The sequence below is a fragment of the Heloderma suspectum genome, chromosome 5 (assembly GCF_057233095.1).
Source record: "Heloderma suspectum isolate Gila_16-S chromosome 5, 16-S_ref, whole genome shotgun sequence".
In the NCBI taxonomy this organism is placed as follows: domain Eukaryota; kingdom Metazoa; phylum Chordata; class Lepidosauria; order Squamata; family Helodermatidae; genus Heloderma; species Heloderma suspectum.
The window spans coordinates 140,457,073-140,477,290 of NC_139462.1; the positions used below are offsets into that span (position 1 = coordinate 140,457,073).

Here is a 20,218-nt window from a genome sequence, read left to right on the forward strand (position 1 = left end):
AATTTAATAAATCAACAGACTATTAAATTATTATTTAGCTCTCTCAGAATTTAGGGAATCTGGAATGTAGGGCAGCAATAATTACATATATAACTATGGGTATGATTTAATAAAACATTTCCAACATATGAACTTGAATCTTTAATGCAGTAAAGAATTCTAGACAGCAATTATACGGTTTTAAAACAAAATCAGCTTTAAATGTCAGTCAGAGGTAATCCCTGAGGCGCCCATATACTTGCTGAGTTGCCTTCACTAATTAATGGATCATTAGTAAGAAAGAACCCCGTACTGCTTGCCCTGTGCACCACATACTGTCATAATTACCTTTGTAAAACAAACCACTTTTCTTTCACTCATTTAGCCTGAAGTCCCACATGAATTAACTAAAAACCTTTAAACAGGAAAAACATTTTCATGTGAATTAAATCATATGTCCTATGATTTTCAGCATGCTAACATTACAAATAAGAAAATAAAAGTGTTAAACACTGAGCTAATAATTTAATGTAAAACTATTACTAATTTTAATCACCACAAAGTGAGAAGTTATAGTAAAGGCAATTTTCCAAAAGCAGTCATATCATTCACTATTTTTTAACTGCTTAATGCTTTTATAACTTTTCAGATATGAACACCTGCTTTCCTTCCCCACCTTTCCCATTTTCAACCCCCTTGATTTTCCTGAAACCAGAACTTTCCAGACCAGAAGAACATATGTCAATGCAAACAATCTTAGTCTTGTTTCTACAATCGCCTGTGCTACAACTGATCTTCAACCCAAGAAAGAAGGGAAAAGGAAAGAGGAGAGGGGAAGAAAGAGAGCCTTGTATTTAAGGTAAGAATTTCTTAGTAGGAGGTACCCTGTATCACCTTAATATAGAGTTAAATGTTGCTAACAGACCATACCCCCAATTATCATGCTGGATATATATGGGCTTTAAAGTATACCGTGGGCACGCGTAAGAACACAAAAACGCCACCAGCTGAACAGCCCATATTTACCCTATCTTTATTTAACTTTAAAGAAGCTCAGTGTTGAGCAAAACAATCCTGGGTTCCTACAATTATCTCAGCAACTAAGGGCTGGCTGGGGAATGCTGGGAGTTGTAGGACTTTCTGTCTAAACATGCATAGGATTGCGCCCCAAGTATACCAGTCAGGTGCTATATTTTAGAAGCGCTGAGAAAGAAGAGTCTTCCTCCTGATCTCCTTACCAATTCGTCCTTTGTATAGTGGAAGTTCTAGGTTTACGTTCTAGGTTTAAGTATTGTCAGAACAAACCCCTAAAAGGCATATAAACTGACACGAAATATTATGTACATACACCAAGGAACTGGTGACTGGCTAGGACTCAAGCCCAGGTAGAAAAAAAATGACTAGGGGAGTAGTTTGGGGAAAGTGTAGGACAGAGGAATGATTCAGCACTCTCCACTTGAAAATCACTCCCTCACACTTTATAGCTGTTCAGCATAAGCCACATTTGAATATGCAAGTCTGGTGTTATCGCATCTAGTTCCATCCTGAGACAGAGTGCCACTCTACTGCATATTACAGGCCTCCTGTGCCTGTATCATATGATATGACTTCTGACAGAACATACTGGAACAGTTTCAGAAACCCCAAAATGGCACTTGAGGCAATTCAAGATCTGTACACTCTGCTTCTACATACTGATAATACCTTCAGCAGAACAAAGTCATAAGGAATTATCTATGGTTTTATGAATGCAAGGATGGAGAAGTTCACCACCAAGAATTGTTTCCTCAGCACCACCACCAACTAAGATATGTTATATATTTATTTCAAAGAACAATATACCTGGGCCTCAAAGCAAAGTTCAGATATAGACAGAACTCCTAGAACTATTATTTCAGGATAGCACTATTAAATAGGAACCATTAATTTTTTTCAGTAATCCAAATGCTAATTTCACAGATGACCAAAAGCACTTTGAAGGTTAAATATATGTATTTTACACAACCATATTTTTAAAAATATATAAATAAAAACCAGTCCCTAAAGTTTCACTTTATTGGCCTTGCTACAATACAGAGAAACCAAAATGAAGCTATGAATTTGGAACAGTCTTAATGATCAAGGGCTGGGACCTTTGACCCTTTGGTATCTGTGGGTACCTCTTTCTCCCTAATAAGTAAGTGACTGCCATTCATTCCTGTGGAGTGAACATGAAGCACTTGGGGACATTGTTGTGGTTAGAGCAAAACCAGATCTACATGCCCAACACTGAGTCGGCTGGGCCTGACTGACTGGGATTGCTGAGTGGGTGTGATGCATCTGTGTGCAACATACACACAGGTGGTCAAGGGACTGACACATGAAGCTGGTCACAAGCTCTTTTGCTCTAATCAGGAGAATGATCCATGGGTGGAGGCTTTATCTGTCTCCACATTGTCATGGATGGATCACTGTCTGGTGAGGCTGGTATCATGGCTACTACTTGCCTCCACAGGGGTGGAAGACCAATTAAGATGGTCCACACCCAAAGGCTGATGGATCCACTGCAATTCCAAAATGCCTTGGGGGAGCGGGTTCTTGGCTGGTGCTGCTGCCGACCCTGTCAAGTCCCTGGTCTCTGTGTGGAATGCAGATCTGACCAGGGTTATTGACATGGTAGCTCCTAGACGTCCTCTCCTACCCACTTCCAAACCATCTCCATGGTTTACAGAAGAACTGAGGGAGCTGAGACAGCAAGGACGACGACCAGAGTGCCAATGGTGGAAAACTTGACTTGAATTCAAGAAGACATGTCATAGGGATCATTTGAAGACCTATGAGGTGGCGATACGTGCAGCTTTCTACTCTACATGTATCACGTCTGCAAACTCATGCCCAGCTCAGCTGTTCAGGGTGGTTAGGGAGCTGAGTCAGCCCTGCCCCCCCCCCAATACTGAATCCAATCTTAGAGCCTTTGGTAGCTCGCTGTGACACCTTTAATGAGTTTTTTGCAGATAAAATCTCTTGGATATGAACCGACTTGGATGCTGTCGTGGGGACAGAAATCAACAGCGGGGTGTTCAGCAACTCTGCTTGTGTGATTAAACTAGATCATTTTCAGCTTGTGACTCCTGATGATGTGGACAAGCTGCTTGGTTTGGTCAAAAAGACAACTTGCCCTCTCGATCCCTGACCGTCCTGGCTTGTAGTGCAGGGAGGGGAGATGGTTAAGCAATTTTTGCTGAATATTATTAATGCCACCCAAAGGAACTGAAAGAAGTTGCTGAAAGAAGCAACTGTTAAGCCAGCTTCTGAAGAAGTCTTCCCTTGACCCCCTAGACTTCAATCATTATAGACCAGTAAGTGATTTACCATTTTGGGGCAAGGTAATTGAGAAGGCGATGTCCATTCAACTCCAAGCAGTCTAGGATGAAACTGATTACCTGGACCCATTTCAAACCAGCTTCAGAGCAGGATACGGAGTTGAGACTGCCATGGTCACCTTGGTGGATGGTCTTTGCCTGGGAATCGATAGGGAGAGTGCATTCCTGTTGATTCTTTTGGCTCTCTCAGCAGCATTCGATACCATAGACAATGGTATCCTTCTAGATCACCTGAGGGAGTCAGGGCACAGCTCTGCAGTGGTTCCACTCCTTTCTCTCAGGACAGTTCCAGACGGTGTTCCTCGGGGATAGTTGTTCCTCAAAAAAGGAACTATTATATGGAGTCCCTCAGGGCTCCATCTTATCCCTGATGCTGGTCAATATATACATGAAACCGCTGGGAGAGATCATCAGGAGGTTTGGGGCTGAGTATTATCAGTATGCTGATGATACCCAAATCTATTTCTCCTTAACATCTTTATCCAAGGAAGGTATGACTCCCCTGAATGACTGCCTGAAGTCGATAATGGGCTGGATGAGGGAGAACAAGCTGAAGATGAATCCAGGCAAGACAGAGGTGCTCATCATGAAGGGTCCTAATTCAGGTATCGAGGTATGTCAACCAGTTCTCGATGGGGTTACACTCCCCCTGAAGGAGCAAGTTCATAACTTGGGGATGCTTCTTGACCCAACCCTGCTCCTGACACCCCAGGTGGATGCAATGGTGAGAACTGCCTGTTATCAACTTTGGCTGATATGCCAGTTATACCCATTCCTGGAACATGTGGACTTGGTAACGGTGGTGCACTCACTGGTGACCTCTAGGCTTGATTTCTGTAATGCACTGTACTTGGGGCTGCCTGCATGTTTACTTTGGAAACTTCAACTGGTGCAAAATATGGCAGCCACGTTGGTCTCTGGACATCCTGTAGAGACCATATTACACCGGTTTTAAAGTCTTTACACCATCTGCCAATTTGTTTCCGAGCAAAATATAAAGTGCTGATTCTTACCGTTAAAGCCTTACATGGTCTAGGTCCAAGGTACCTTAGGGAGCACCTTCTCCCCTACGTCCCAGTCCGCCACCGAAGGTCCTCTGAGGGCTATCTGCTGCAGCTGCCTAATGTGAGACTGGCAGCCACACGCAAGAGGACCTTTTCCTTTGCTGCCCCTCAGTTGTGGAATGACCTGCCAGTTGAAATGTGCCTGCTGACCTCTTTGAAGGTTTTAAAGCAAGTATTAAAGACTCCATTATTGCGGCAGGCCTTCCATTTTTAGAACTCTTATTCCTTTTGCTGACTTTTGCATACTGTTTTAAGTGGTGTTGAGTTAAGCTGTGTTGTTTTATTGTTGGATTTTTAAAAAATGTTTTTAGTTCAAAGTTGTTTAGTTATATGTTGTTTGTTTATATTGTCTGTATGTTTTTATGTAAATGGTTTTTAAACTTTGTATATTGTATTTTAATATTTTGAAATTTGTAAACCGCCCAGAGAACTTTGGCTACGGGGTAGTATAGAAATGTAAATAATAATAATAATAATAATAATAATACAAGCTCTCATTTCACACACATAATGGCCATTTTGCTAGTACTGTAATAAAACTGAACTTAGGAAGTTAAGTGCCCAAGAGGTTATCTACACAGTGTTTCTGTCAGGAAGAACTCTGTGAAACAGCATGATTGTTCAGCACACCTGCCTGGTGTACTGCTGTGAAGACACTACCCAAAAGAGTTACAAGCTAAAAGCCTAAATGACAAGCTTTAAGTTGGGCACGTGGTGAATGTATTTCTAAAACAAAGTGACAGAATGCCAACATAAGCAAGCTAAAAATCACCTGATGGACATGAAAATGTCAGCAAGCAAATCATCCTAGATACAATTTATATATACACCTTTCAACCAAAGAAAATGGAGCTTAACGCAGCTACCAATCATACCAATAAAAACATGGTTAAAACAACAAATACACTAAAAACACAGTTAAAAAACGCAACAGAACAAAACAGCACCCAACCCAACAGGCCAGCTTACATGCCAAAGACCGACTTGAATAAAAAATGTCAGCCAAAAGGGAGCCAATCTAGCCTTCCTCCACAGGGAATTCCATACTCTGAGAACAGCTGAGAAGGCTCTCTCTCACGTTGTCACCAAACATGCCTCTGAAAGCAGTGGTGCCGAGAAAAGGGCCTCTAGATAATAACCTTTAACTCTACCAAAAAGAGTGTGTATCTATTGACAACTTTCAGCAGTGTTTAGGGTTCTCATGGACACTAGGCAGGTGCTCCAGTTTGCAACACCCACCCCTATCAAGAGCAAAATCACAAAGTAATGGTGCCACAACAGGTTCAAGTCGCATCTCCTAACTGCCACTGTGGTTTTGGAGCAGTTGCCTTTTAGCATTCTCTTTCTCAGAGGGACAGTGAAGCAATATATAGCAGGTCTCAAACGGTTTTCTTATATCTGTGGAAGGTGAAGCATTTCTTATGTAATCTTAAGTATTACTTTGCCTAAGACGTGAAGGAGGACTTTAACATTACAGGCTCGGATCCACACCCAGGAAGAAAGGCAGTCAATAGCCAACTATTTATTTATGTATTTATTTAAAATATTTGTATCCCGCCCTATATCATTAAGCTCTCAGGGCGCTGTACAGATACAATCAATTTAAACAGTATATAAATAAATAATTTAAACAGTTAAAAATATATTAAACCATAAAACAAGCTAATACCAATTAACATCTAAAACAATAAAACAGATGAAACAGTGTGCTACTTTAGGGAATGCATTTAGCCCTCAAAGGCTTTGGTAAAAAGCCATGTTTTTACTTGGCGTGGAAATGAAACCAGTATATGCACCAATCAGGCCTCCAAGGGGAGGGCATTCCATGACCGGGGTGCCACAGCAGAGAAGGCCTTCTCCCACGTCCCACCATAGTGTACGTCTTGCACTGCTGGGATGCAGAGGGGGGCCAATTAACTTGCTGTAGGATGTTAGATGTAATGGCTATGACGTAAGCAGGCTCATTCAGATCAATGTTACATGTATAGGCCTACATCTACGGACTTAACTTACTAGCCAGTATTATCTGTGTTCACCACCAGTCTCTTTCCCTGAGTCCTCTGGCAGACACAGAGAGTTTGGGAGAATGGCTTAGTCCTTCTATTATTTGCAGTATGGTAACAGCATGAGGCCCTTCATGGATCACTGCCTTGTTGTGGCGAAGGGGCTTGCGTAACTCAGTGAAGCCAAAAGCTATGCTGTGCAGGGCCACCCATGATGGACAGGTCATGGCAGAGAGTTCTGACAAAATGTGGTCCACTGGAGAAGGAAATGGCAACCCACTCCAGTATTCTTGCCAAGAAAACCCCATGTAACGTATCACAAGGCTAAAAGAGATGACGCCAGAAGATGAGCCCCTCAGGTCGGAAGGTGTCCAATATACTACTGGGGAAGAGCAATTTCCAAGTAGCGCCAGAAAGAGTGAAGTGGCTGGGCCAAAGCCGAAAGGACACTCAGCTGTGGATGTGTCAGGTGGTGAAAAGAAAGTCCGATGCTGTAAAGAACAATATTGTTTAGGAACCTGGAATGTAAGATCAATGAATCAAGGTAAGCTGGAGGTGGTCAAACATGAGATGGCAAGATTGAACATCGACATCTTGGGAATCAGCAAACTAAAATGGACAGGCATGGGCGAATTTAATTCAGGTGACCATTATATCTACTACTGTGGGCAAGAATCCCTTAGATGAAATGGAGTAGCACTCATAGTCAATAGACAGGTGAGAAAAGCAGTACTGGGGTACAATCTCAAAAATGATAGAATGATCTCAGTACGAATCCAAGGCAAACCATTCAATATCACAGTAATTCAAGTCTATGCCCCAACCACTGAGGCCAAAGAAGCTGAGGTTGATCGGTTCTATGAAGACCTACAACACCTTCTAGAACTAACACCAAAGAAAGATGTCCTCTTCATCATAGGGGACTGGAATGCCAAAGTAGGAAGTCAAGAAATCACCGGGATAACAGGCAAGCATGGCCTTGGTGTACAAAATGAAGCAGGACAAAGGCTAATAGAGTTTTGCCAAGAGAACACGCTGATCATAGCAAACACTCTTTTCCAACAGCACAACAGGCGACCCTACACATGGACATCACCACATGGTCAATATCGAAATCAGATTGATTATGTCCTTTGCAGCCAAAGATGGAGAAGCTCTATACAGTCAGTCAAAACAAGACCTGGAGCTGACTGTGGCTCAGATCATGAGCTGCTTCTTGCAAAATTTCGGCTTAAATTGAAGAACGTAGGGAAAACCACTAAGCCATTCAGGTATGACCTAAATCATATCCCTTATGATTTAGACACAGTGGAGGTGAGGAATAGATTTCAGGGATTAGACCTGATAGACAGAGTGCCTGAGGAACTATGGACGGAGGTCCGTAACATTGTTCAGGAGGCAGCAACTCAATCCATCCCAAAGAAAAAGAAATGCAAGAAAGCAAAGTGGCTGTCTGATGAGGCTTTACAAGTAGCTCACGAAAGAAGGGAAGCGAAAAGCAAGGGAGAAAGGGGAAGATATATCTAACTGAATGCAGAGTCCCAAAGAATAGCAAGGAGAGACAAGAACGCCTTCTTAAATGAACAATGCAAAGAAATTGAGGAAAACAACAGAATGGGAAAGACTAGAGATCTCTTCAAGAAAATCGGAGATCTCAAGGGAACATTTTGTGCAAAGACGGGCATGATAAAGGACAAAGAAGGCAGGGACCTAACAGAAGTAGATGAGATTAAGAAGAGGTGGAAAGAATACAAAGAAGAACTATACAGGAAAGATCTTAATGTCCCTGATAGCCATGATAGTGAGGTCACTGAACTTGAGCTGGACACCCTAGAAAGTGAAGTCAAGTGGGCCTTAGCAAGCATTAGTAACAACAAAGCTAGAGGAGATGACAGTATTCCAGCTGAGCTATTTAAAATCCTAAAAGATGATGCTGTTAAAGTGCTGCACTCAATATGCCAACACATTTGGAACACTCAACAGTGGCCACAAGACTGGAAAAGGTCAGTTTACATTCCAGTTCCAAAGAAGGGCAATGCCAAAGAGTGTTCAAACTACCATACAATTGTGCTCATTTCACATGCCAGCAAGGTTAGGCTCAAAATCCTACAAGCTAGGCTTCAGCAGTATGTGAACCGAGAACTACCGGAAGTACAAGCGGGGTTTCGAAGAGGCACAGGAACTAGACATCAAATAGCCAACATTCGCTGGATCATGGAGAAAGCAAGAGAACTCCAGAACATCTATTTCTACTTCACTGACTACGCTAAAGCCTTTGATTGTGTGGATCACAACAAACTGTGGCAAATTCTGAAAGAGATGGGAGTACCAGACCACCTTACCTGTCTCCTGAGAAACCTGTACGAGGGCCAAGAAGCAACAGTAAGAACAGGCCATGGAACAACCGATTGGTTCAAAATTGGGAAAGGAGTACGACAAGGCTGCATATTGTCGCCCTGCTTATTTAACTTATATGCAGAGTACATCATGAGAAACGCTGGGTTGGATGAATCACAGGTCGGAATTAAGATTGCTGGGAGAATTATCAACAACATCAGATATGCAGACGATACCACCCTAATGGCAGAAAGCGAAGGTCTAAAGAGCTTCTTGTTGAGCGTGAAAGAGGAGAGTGCAAAAGCTGGTTTGAAACTCAACCTTAAACAAACGAAGATCATGGCATCTGGCCCCATCACTTCCTGGCATATGGAAGGGGAAGAAATGGAAGCAGTGACAGATTTTATTTTCTTGGGCTCCAAGATCACCGCAGACGGTGACTGTAGCCATGAAATTAAAAGATGCTTGCTCCTTGGGAGGAAAGCTATGGCAAACCTAGACAGCATAGTAAGAAGCAGAGACATCACCTTGCCGACAAAGGTCCATCTAATCAAAGCTATGGTTTTCCCAGGAGTAACATATAGCTGTGAGAGCTGGACTATAAGGAAGGCTGAGCGCCGAGGAATTGATGCTTTCGAACTGTGCTGCTGGAGAAGACTCTTACGAGTCCCCTGGACTGCAAGGAGGTCAAATCAGTCAATCCTAAAGGAAATCAACCCTGAGTGCTCCTTGGAAGGACAGATACTGAAGCTGAAGCTCAAATACTTTGGCCACCTAATGTGAAGAGAAAACTCCCTGGAAAAGACCCTGATGCTGGGAAAGATTGAAGGCAAAAGGAGAAGGGGATGGCAGAGGATGAGACGGCTAGATAGCATCACCGATGCAATGAATATGAACTTGAGCACACTCCGGGAGAGAGCGGAGGACAGGAAGGCCTGGCATGGTCCATGGGGCACGAAGAGTCGGACACGACTTAACGACTGAACAACAACAACAACAACAGGAGGAGGGATGCCTCCTATTTCTTATCTTCTCTAAACTGCCATATAAATGCAATTTGGAGTTGATATATATCCAGGGGAGGGATTGGTGTGCTAGGTGGGTGAATTTCTGGATGCCTAACTAAACTGGTACCTAGATCATTCATTTTGGTGTTAATTTGGAATTTACTAGAGCTCCTAGAATTTAGGCCCTGGTTTCATGGTATCTGAAATTAAACACCGTTTATATGAATGTTTTCAATTAATGCAATGCAAAGGTATTAACCCAAGTGTAAGAATTGCTCATTTAATACCTCTCATCAAATCCTTCAACATTTAAAACGACAATACACAAGGTCTATAGGCAAAGCTATCAAGGGACAGTTTATATAAGCATATTTATCTTAAAGACAGCAATCAAATTTGGTTAGGGGAAATGGACTACTTTTTACAATTAATATTTAATTGTCCATTGTTGACCTAGGTTGGCTGTAATATTTGTAGACTGTAGAAACATTTAATAGTATCAAAACTTATGGTAGTTTCAAAAGTTGATGTTTTCTATGTACTCTTTAGCTGGGGATGGGGAGAGATTGGCCACAATAAGTGAACCACAAACAACCACAAACATCCAGTGAAATCATATTTCTGTGATCTCGCAGCATTTGTTTTTACACTCTACTACTTCACAAAGGTAGGGGGCCTTTTTGCTGGGCAGGGGGTGGGGAGACTGGTGGGGAGGAGGCTGACTAGGGCAGGGGGCAAACTCCATTTTGAGCCAGACCCTAACTTGAGGAATACAAATTCCAATATTCTGATTCAAAGTGCAACTTAACTACACCTCTGCACTTAATAAGTGTTACGCATCTCTGAGAAAGTATAAAATTAGGCCACTTAGTTTTAGTAAGTGGGAAAGGCATAAATGGCACCACTAATCTGTTGTACTAATCTGCTATACACCATTCTAATACTTTTTATGTTTTTGCAGCCACAGGTTGTGATCAGAAGCGCACTTGCCCGGAAGTATAATTTAAGTTAATGGGAGAGTTTGCATGTCATGCTAAACCACCATGGGTTGGTTGTTCGCTGAACAACCCATGTTACTCCTGACAGACCAGTACATATCCCATCTGCCTTTGCAGCAAAACTCCTCTCGGATTCCCGACAGCTGAGAACTCACTCGATTGTTACATAGTCATCAAATCTACAAGTTGCAAAGCACAAAATATTGATGCCTCGTATTTCCTACGGGGAGAAAATTCAGGCCCACTCCAATCGCTACCCCCTTTCTGAGCAATTTTAACACTGGCTACCCTTTTGGGGGTCCTTCCTTCCAATTTGTGAAAACAGAATCAGGTGCGGGGGTTGGTCCTTCCAATTTGTGCAAATGGTACCAGGGTTTTATTTTTTGGTCTTTCAAATTTGCGCAAATGGGTTTGCTTTTTTTGCCCTTCGGTCCTTCACAAGTGCGCATGTTCACATGAACATAGCTTACATTCTTAAGCTGTTCCAGTACAACAACAGCTAGTACAGTACCCAAGCACATTGATACGCCCTCTCCACATCTAGAAATGCTACTTATCAAATTCCACCTCTCATACCTTGTTGAAATGCCTGCTGTCAAATTCCTTCTCCACTTCAGCACTTCCCTTGACAGTGAAATCTAAAAAGGATGGCTGAATGAGATGGGAGCTTTTGCTACAGGTATAATTACTGCAGGAATATGTGGAGCTTACTTCCGCTTCGCCAACTTATCAATGAAGCATGTGAATAAAATAGGCAAATATGCTTTGCTGCAGTCCTGCAAATGTGTGCACTTGTATACAACTGAAGAAAAATAACAATTTAAAAAATGAGCCAATTTTTGCCGTTTTTAAGGCCTAATTTTTAAAGGGCTGCAAATGTGATAGTGACATTGCCAAGTGATAATGCAATACTGGTGAAAGGGCAGACACTGAAAGCAGCGGAGGAAGGTTGATGGCAGTGGCACTAGTGAGATCGCAAGGAGTGGCCATCAGGGTTTTTCACCGCTCTTGCCAGGTGGCTGTCTCACTGTTTTGAGCAGCCCACAGTGACTCGGCTGGGTTCAGATGTCACACTAGGCCATCCTGAGAACAAACCACCCTAAACAACCCTACTACAAGCCATAGGTTCTCAGGGTGGCTTGTTTGTGAAAAACAACACACAACGGAAAAGCTGCACCGGGTTCAGATGTTATGCTAAGCCACCTGCGGCCATGCATAGTGACAACCCACTGTGGCTTAGCGTGACGTGCGAACCAGGTCAATAAGATAATGTAAACATGTATATGCTTTAGAGCAGAATAGCTTTAAGAATCTCTCAGAAAGAATACAATTTTCATAGTCTAAAACAGCTCTATGTGCTCCAATAAGGGAAGTTACCTTGGGACCACCCACTTATATTATCCTTTTTTCAGTTGTTAGTGCCTATAGCTTGGCAAGCCACCCACCACATTACTTTAAGACAAACTACTGATGTTGAAGTATTTCAGTTCTACATGGTTCCTTAAAGTGGAGACTCTTATTTTTTTTCCACTAAAAAGCCACCACAGAATTCTGATGGCTCATGGCCTAATTTCTGTAAAAGTTAGACACAACTGACCTAGATATTGCAGTCCTGCTTTGAGAAGGGGAGGGGCCATAGCTCAGTGATAGAGTACATGTTTTACATGCAGAAGGTCCCAGTTCCAATTCCTGGCATCCCCAGGTGGGGCAGGAAACCCTACAGAGTTACTGCCACTCAGTGTTGATAATACTGAGCTATATAGACCAATAGACTGATGCAGTATAAGGCAGCTTCCTATCTATGTAAGCTGAACTCTGCAAGATCAGTATGCCAGACTAACATTTGCTTTTTCTGATGTGACAAAGCCCTTCATCTGCAGCTGTTTCCCATACTCTACCCTGCCTCTTTTGTATCTTTCAGAATGAAGTAAAGGACTACCATAATGGTATTAACTCCCAGATGAAGAGTAGCCAAAAGTGATCAATCTAAAGCACACACAAAACAGGAACCATTTACTATCAATCAAGTCTTCAAATAGAGAATTAAAAAAATGAACCAATTTAACCAATTCAAAGGGCTGAAACTCTTCCTTGAGTAATAGATTTTAGATGTACATTTATTCAACCCCATCTCACACACAGAACTCATCCTCTCCAAAGTACACATGACCATTATTTGGCCACACTCTTGAAAAGTTGTGAAGTCAGATCCCACACTGGATGGCCATCTCTGCCCCCAGATGTGAAAGTGGTCCTGATCTCCAGGGCTGGAAGAAACGAGATGATAGTATTTTTATGTACGTACCCAACACCACATAAACTTACACGCCTTAATCACATCTCAACTCTAAAGGAGTCCAACAGCTTTAAGCAAAACCTCGGTGAGAAATCATAAAGGTGAGCTTTTTATTTTTACGCTCTTCTGTAGAACAGCAGTGACGAAGACAAGTCACACACACCTTTAAAATAATACAGCACTAGAAGAAGCACACACGCTTCCCGTCCACACTTTTACTGAGGCAGCCGGATAGAGGGTGAGAGGCGGCGGCCGCGAATAGAGGAGAAGGTCCCTAAACGGGCCGCTTTGTTGGCCCCAACTGCTCGCCGGGGTCCAGTCGGACCCGCCCCGTCACGGGCTAACGATTCCGGGTCCGAGAAGCTCGCAGCCTATCAGACGGAGCCACACCAGCACGGCGGCCGCCACACCCGACCTGGCTGTAGCGGTACCGGCTTCCTCGTACGGGGTGAGGGGTAGAGATGTGTGGGGCAAAGCGGCAGATATGACACCGTAAATCCCCTTTCGCCGCACGAATTAATACACCCGCCCGTTTTTCTCCGTGCCCCCTCAGACAGACCAGCCGCCAACCAGCCAGCCAGCCAGCCAGCCAGCCTCTCCCCTCGCCTCGCCTCCCCTCCCCTCAACTCACCAGAACGAGGAGGAGGCGGTAGCCGGGCTCGGGGAAGATGGCGGCGGCTCTCATGGTCGAGGCCGGTGGCGGTGGTGCTGCAGGAGGGAGAATGAGAGGGGGCGGGCGATGAATTACTAATCTCCTCTTCCCCCGGCCTCCGAAGAAATTGCACGGCGGGAGGCAAGTTCCACCGACAGCAGAAAGAGGAGGAGACCGACCCCAGTTGCTCCCGCACCGCCCGCCCCCTCGCAGCAGACCTATACACACACACTTCCGGGTTCTCGATGCGCCTGCAAGGCACGCCGGGAAACGTAGTTTCCTTCTGAGGGGAAACCGGGGCTTTGCGACACGGCCCCTTTTGGCTGGGCTCTCTGGGAAACGCAGGCAAGGGATGATGATGGAGTCGGGCGTCTTGTTGAGCTTCCCATCATGCCCTAGGAATGGGGCGGGGCGGGGCGGGGCGGTGTCGCCTTGGCTATCTGAAGCCCCCGACGAGGGAGGGGTTCCCTTGGGGTCAACTTTATTTCTGTGAGGGGCAGAGCAGGCGGTCGCGGTAAGTAACAGAGCAGGCAGGCAGGCGGGCGAGCGAGCGCACGTACGAAGAAGAAAGAGGCGGGGGAAGCAGCTGCGCGCAGTTTCTCCTCACGTTATTCGTGTCTCTTTTTTCTCCTCGCGTTATTCGTGCCCCTTTAGGAACTGTCACTGCTGAGGGAGATGAAGTCTGGGCTCGGTATCTGAATGTTAACTTTCTTCTCTAGAGCCTTGAGGATGCTTTCTGTCGCTCTCTGTTTCATCACGCCGTTCTTCCAAGAACCTTTTGGTAGGATGTATGCATAAAATGCTCAAGCAATACTTTGTCCAGCCCCAGCGGTAGACCTGGCAACGTGTCCTCTTCGCTTTACAGCCGCCGCCGCCGCCGCCAGCACTCTTAACCAGCTTGTGTCAGGAGCAAGCGTGCGTCTCCCGATGGAATGTGCCGTTACTCGGGGCCAGAAATTGCTTTAAATCTGTGCCTAGCAGCTATGTCTTTTGCTCATTTTTACTCTAAAGTAGGCACAGGAGGGCAGATTTGGATTGGGACCCTAGGGCTTCAGAGATCCGGATTGGGCCTCCTGCACTTACTCTAGAGTAAAAAATGAACAAAAGACATAGCTGCTAAACACAGATTGAAAGTAATGTCTGTTCTGGCCCTCAGAAGTAAGGTGGACTGTCAGTCAAACCCCCAGTCTCTGGCTGGCCAAGCTTCAGCCTATCTTCTTCCTTTTACTTCCCTGTCGACTAAAGCCAGCTAACGTGACTGATGTCTAGTCGGGTAGAAAGAGAAGCCTGTCTTGAGTTTGTCAGAAACGCACAGTCAAAGCATGGGTGCAAACGGAAAGTTGTTGTTTATTAAAGGAAAATAATAAGAGACAAAAAAGGAAAACAGATGGGTTCCTGAAAATAAAAACAAACTTTTAAAAGATTGCTCATCCATGCCGAACTCTTAAAATATGCACAACACAGGGTTCACCTGGGGGGTTTCAGTACACACAGCACCTTTGTCACAGACAAAGGTGACAAAAAAAAAAATACAGGAATCTGAGTTCATTTTTAGGATGGTTAAGCAGAGGGCTAAGCATTCTAGATTTTGCACAAACTAGAGAAAACCTTCTTCTGGCCTTTTGGGGACTAGGAGCTGGGCTAGAGAAAACTCTGCTATCACCTTTTGGGTTAGGAGATGGGGCTAGAAAAGTGTTAATTAAAAAGGAAATGGATTGGGGTATCTCTGACAAAATTGATACATCAAAACAGAATACAAAACAAAACAAATACATCAAAACAGAACCTGTTTTGAAGTTCTGGAAGCCCTGGGAAAAATGTGATATTCCAAATCGGCTGTGGATGTCAGTTATCTTGGTCAAGGTTGCTTGTAGCTTTTAAAGGAATAGACACTAAGGGGCAGCTCAGTGTTACAACATGTTTCTCCATTTTTTCTTCATAACAACCCTGTGAAGTATATCAGGCTAAGATCCAACAACTGCCTAAATTTACCCAGTTATCTTCATAGTTCCTTGGAGGAAAAAAGGCGGGATATAAATGTAATTAATTAATTAATGTGTGGGGATTTAAACCACACTGTCCCTTAAATCCATTATTCCATACTGGCTTCAGCCATTATGTTAGTTGATCACCAGTGTAGAAGTTTATGATGATCTACATGGAGTTATCCCCTTTTATCCTTAAAACAATCCTGTGAGGTAGGATAAGTTGACAGAGAAACTGACTTACCCAAGGCTACCCAACAACAGGGGTGGCCCCACCATGTGGTAAAGTGAGATGGCTGCCTCAGGTTCAGTCTTTGGGGGCAAAGCTCCAAGCTACTCAATTTATTATTAAGAATGAGGGCACAACTTGGATTTTCTGCCTTGGACACCAAAATATCTTGGATCAGCCCTGCCCACTGAATTTCAAGGTTTGGCAGAGATTTTAATCTCAGTCTCTACCAGCCAAGCCTGAGACCCCCAGGCTCATAGTGCTGCCAATGTAAGTGGGAATTTTACAGCTTGTTCCTGAGTCGGGCAAATCTGCCATGACACACCGCATTATACAGTACAGTGACATATTCCCTTCCCAACTCTAAGGATGACCCCCAAACCTTGAACTCCTTCTGAGAACATTTTGTACATTGTGAACTTCCTTGAAGCAGCTTACTTCAAAGGGAATTCTCCCACATTAAAAGACGCACATTCTTGAGTGTTTGTCCAGCTGGGTGGAAGGCAAGGAAGAGATTGTCAGGTTCCCAAACAGATTTTTGCTTTTGGTTTTTAAAGGTTGAAATCCCCAGGGCCGACACTTTGGCATCAGTGTTGGGAAATCTAAATGGACCCATTCTCTGCACAGACTAAAATATAATAATATATAACTGACAACCTGCTTCCTTTTAATGGCATCTAAAAATCTACCTCCTCGGGCAGCTCTACTGTGCCAGTCTTGGAGCAAGGCAGTCTAATCACACATTCCACTTCAGGTCCTGTGTTTCTAGGACTGCAGTCCTACTGACTTGTAAATCCTGTTAAAATTAGTGCTACTTACTTCTGAATAAAAATGATTAGGACTGGGCTGTAAGAGTTCCCAAAAGAAAAAAATGACTTTGAGTAGGATTTGTTAGGAAGATCCTTCTCTTGAACTTGACAGGTTTAACAGGTCATTACATTTATACCTATGGAGATTAAACACTTAAACAGCAAGTCCCTGCCCCACCCCAATATTGCATCCTTCATAGCTGGAGGAGGGGAATATATATGACTGAGTTTCTGAAGCTTTTCTCTTAGTTGTCACCACTTTTCTTGGTTTCCTGGCCCCACTCCTGTGTATTTTAGCAGCATAAGACACATACATTCAGCAGATGAAGTTTATCACTTATCTCAATGCCAAGAAAAGCTTCACCTGGTCAGTTTCTGTATATTGAGCTGCTGATAAAGGCATAGGATCTTAGCTAATAGAGCAGATGTACTTACATCACAACCATCAAGGATCTATTCAGAGAGGGGGCCACTGGGAGAGGCTGTGCCAAGGGATTACGTCCCAGATATTTGCCTTGTCTATTAAAACTTCTGATTAAGTGGAGATGCAGTAACTGCAGTTTCCCCCATCCATTCCTTCCCCACTTCTTTCATCTCTCCACTGCTCCCCCACAAACAGGGGGAACTAGGTTCTAGAATCAAAGAACAGCTAAATGGAACATTAGTTGTTATTTGCAGAAATTTCATTTTGGCAGATAATCACAACTAACTTTGGCTGGACTAGGGCAAAACAGTTGACAGTAGAAGGTAGATGACAAGATGAGGGGGAGAGGAAATGGTGTGGGGCTGTGGAGTGAAGCCACAACTGCTGCCCCTCTTGCTATGGTAGTTTTTAAGTCCACAGGATTGCATCCTGCAAACCAATAGCTGGAATCTATTGGAGAATGTAGGATATGTGTTTGCGTCCACACCTAGAAATAAAGACGTGGCATATAGAGGGTTGTATACAATAGGGTCACAACTGTATTGAATTAACAAATAAAGATCTGCAAAGGTGAATGCTGTGTAGGATATTATGAAGGTTAGCTAATAAGAGTGAGGCTGTCATAGCCATGAGTCCAGAGACAGCCTATTGACTGTCCCCATCTTCTAGACACATGAAGCCCTCCTATGTCTCAGCCCCCCTCCCGCCCCCCACTGCCAAGACTCTTCAGAGTGCAATCCTATGCACATTTAGACAGAAAAAGAAGTCCTGCAACTCCCAACATGGCTGGCTGGGGCATGCTGGGAGTTGTAGGACGTTTTTCTGTCTAAACATGCATAGGATTGCATCCTAAGTATATGGCTCATTCTGGCCCCAAAGGGGTCTCCTTTTCCTACCTCAAGTACTCAAGTGGCAGGCCCTGAGAACCTGCTTTCATCTTAAAGATGCTTCCGGGTGCTCTCCAATAACTTCCTACATGCCCTGCCCACACTGCCTGCCTAGTTGTGATAAGATCATCAGCACCCATAACAGTCAATTACACCCTCAGACAGGGGTCAGCAACACAGCGCCTATGTCTGTATTAGCACATGCCAAGAGCGCCAAGTGTTCCTGTCAGGCCCCTCACCACCACTCTGTTAACTTGAATTGAGTTGTATGGGGGGGGGGATGTCCCCAGCCAAAAAACAGCTTTGGGGGTGGGTGGGCTCCCCTACTATCAGCCATTTTTGGCAGAGTATCCTTTTCCACACCTCAATTCAATATTGGTCCATTGCCTAGCCCTGCCCTAGGGTTTCAGTATGGAGTAGGCAAAAAAAAACAAAAAACAGCCCAAGCCAATCTGGCTAGAATGGCAAAAAAAAAAAAAAAAAAATCTTGCTCAGCCCAGAAGCAACCAGCATTGCCCACCTTGAGTGCTACCCAGAGTGGGAAGCTGGGTATTGACAAAATAGCATGTGAACTGGTGGCTTGGCAGGGCTTAAATCAGGGGTGGACAATATGTGGGCTGCATGCCAGGCCCCTTGGCTTCTAATGTGGCCGCTGCCCCCACACCATTGAAATTTGTGTGGCAGTTGCAAAAAATTGGCAGTTTGCCACTGAATTTTGGTGGCAAACTGTAACAGAGCCTTAAAAGAGACATTTAGCTTGAAAACAAGCTGAATTTGCCCCTTTCAGCTTGCGCTGCAGTTTGCCACCAAAATTCAGCCACAAACCACCAATTGTTTTTGTTAGCACAGTGGTGGCAATGGCAGGAATACAGCCTGCAGGGTGAAAGTTATGTGGGATCTTACTAGGGTTAACTAACAAGAGCAAGACTGACCCAGCCCTGAGTCTGGAGATCCCCAGCCTCTAGCCACATCTCCAGGTGTCCTCCTGGATCCCATTCCCCCAGTCCCAAGACTCTTAAGTGTGTGACTCATTCAGGTCCCAAAGGGGCCTCCTTTCCGCACCTCAAGTCCCCAAACCCCCAGTGGCTGGCCCAAGGAACCCCTATTCACCTTAAAGTCACTTTCAGATGCTCACTGATAACTTGTTCTCTATGTGCCCTACCCACACTGCCTGCCACCAGAAGGGGCAAGCCTCACTTTGCCACTTACTCCCACCTGCTGTAGATTACATACACCACTGCAGATCTCTAAGCAAAATGTTGTTTCTGACCTACAACAAGTAGACTCCATCCCCTCAGTAAAAATGCAGCAAGGAATACACAATCCCTGGATGAGGCAAATAGTCACCCAGCCCTTTGTCCACTGCAGCTCTTAATTCCCTATTTATGCTTCATCTAGACAATAGGGGCCATCTTCACCCCTCCAAACTCTCCTAGGCAAGAGTTTGGACTAGATGATATGCACCCCAGGCAATCAGGCCTGAATACTTTTAAGTTGTTGTTCAGTCATTAAGTCATGTCCGACTCTTTGTGACCCCATGGACCATAGCACACCAGGCCTTCCTGTCCTCTGCTCTCTCCCGGAGTGGGCTGAAGTTCATATTCATTGCATTGGTGATGCTATCTAGCCATCTCATCTTACATTCCAGGTTCCTAAACAATATTGTTCTTTACAGCATCAGACTTTCTTTTCACCACCAGACACATCCACAGCTGAGTGTCCTTTCGGCTTTGGCCCAGCCGCTTCACTCTTTCTGGCACTACTTGGAAATTCCCTCTGCTCTTCCCCAGTAGTATATTGGACACCTTCCGACCTGAGGGGCTCATCTTCTGGCGTCATCTCTTTTAGCCTTGTGATACGTTCCATGGGGTTTTCTTGGCAAGAATACTGGAGTGGGTTGCCATTTCCTTCTCCAGTGGACCACATTTTGTCAGAACTCTCCGCCATGACCTGTCCATCTTGGGTGGCCCTGCACGGCATAGCTTATGGCTTCACTGAGTTACGCAAGCCCCTTCGCCACAACAAGGCAGTGATCCATGAAGGGGTACTTTTAAGTACCCCCTTTTAATTTTTCTTAGATTTTGGCTGTTACACTGAATTCTTTTAACATGCGCCTAGTGAAGGTCACACTGACATTTACATTTGTTCACTTGTTTTAAGAAAATTTATTTGTTTATTTGCCTTTG

The 20,218-nt window shown here is 44.2% G+C and overlaps 2 protein-coding genes across 2 annotated transcripts in view; one reads left to right on the forward strand and one right to left on the reverse strand.

The window, feature by feature from the left end:
• The window catches only part of ERP44 (endoplasmic reticulum protein 44), a 45,185-nt gene extending 31,328 nt beyond the window's left edge, over positions 1–13,857 (reverse strand). The window contains exon 1 of the mRNA XM_084857648.1: positions 13,678–13,857. Within this exon, the coding sequence (XP_084713774.1) occupies positions 13,678–13,731 (54 nt within the window). The 5' untranslated portion in view covers positions 13,732–13,857. The remainder of the gene's footprint in view (positions 1–13,677) is intronic.
• A 238-nt stretch (positions 13,858–14,095) lies between these two features.
• Positions 14,096–20,218, forward strand: part of INVS (inversin) — a 140,408-nt gene continuing 134,285 nt past the window's right edge. The window contains exon 1 of the mRNA XM_084857631.1: positions 14,096–14,212. The gene's annotated coding sequence lies outside the window, so the exon portion shown is untranslated. The remainder of the gene's footprint in view (positions 14,213–20,218) is intronic.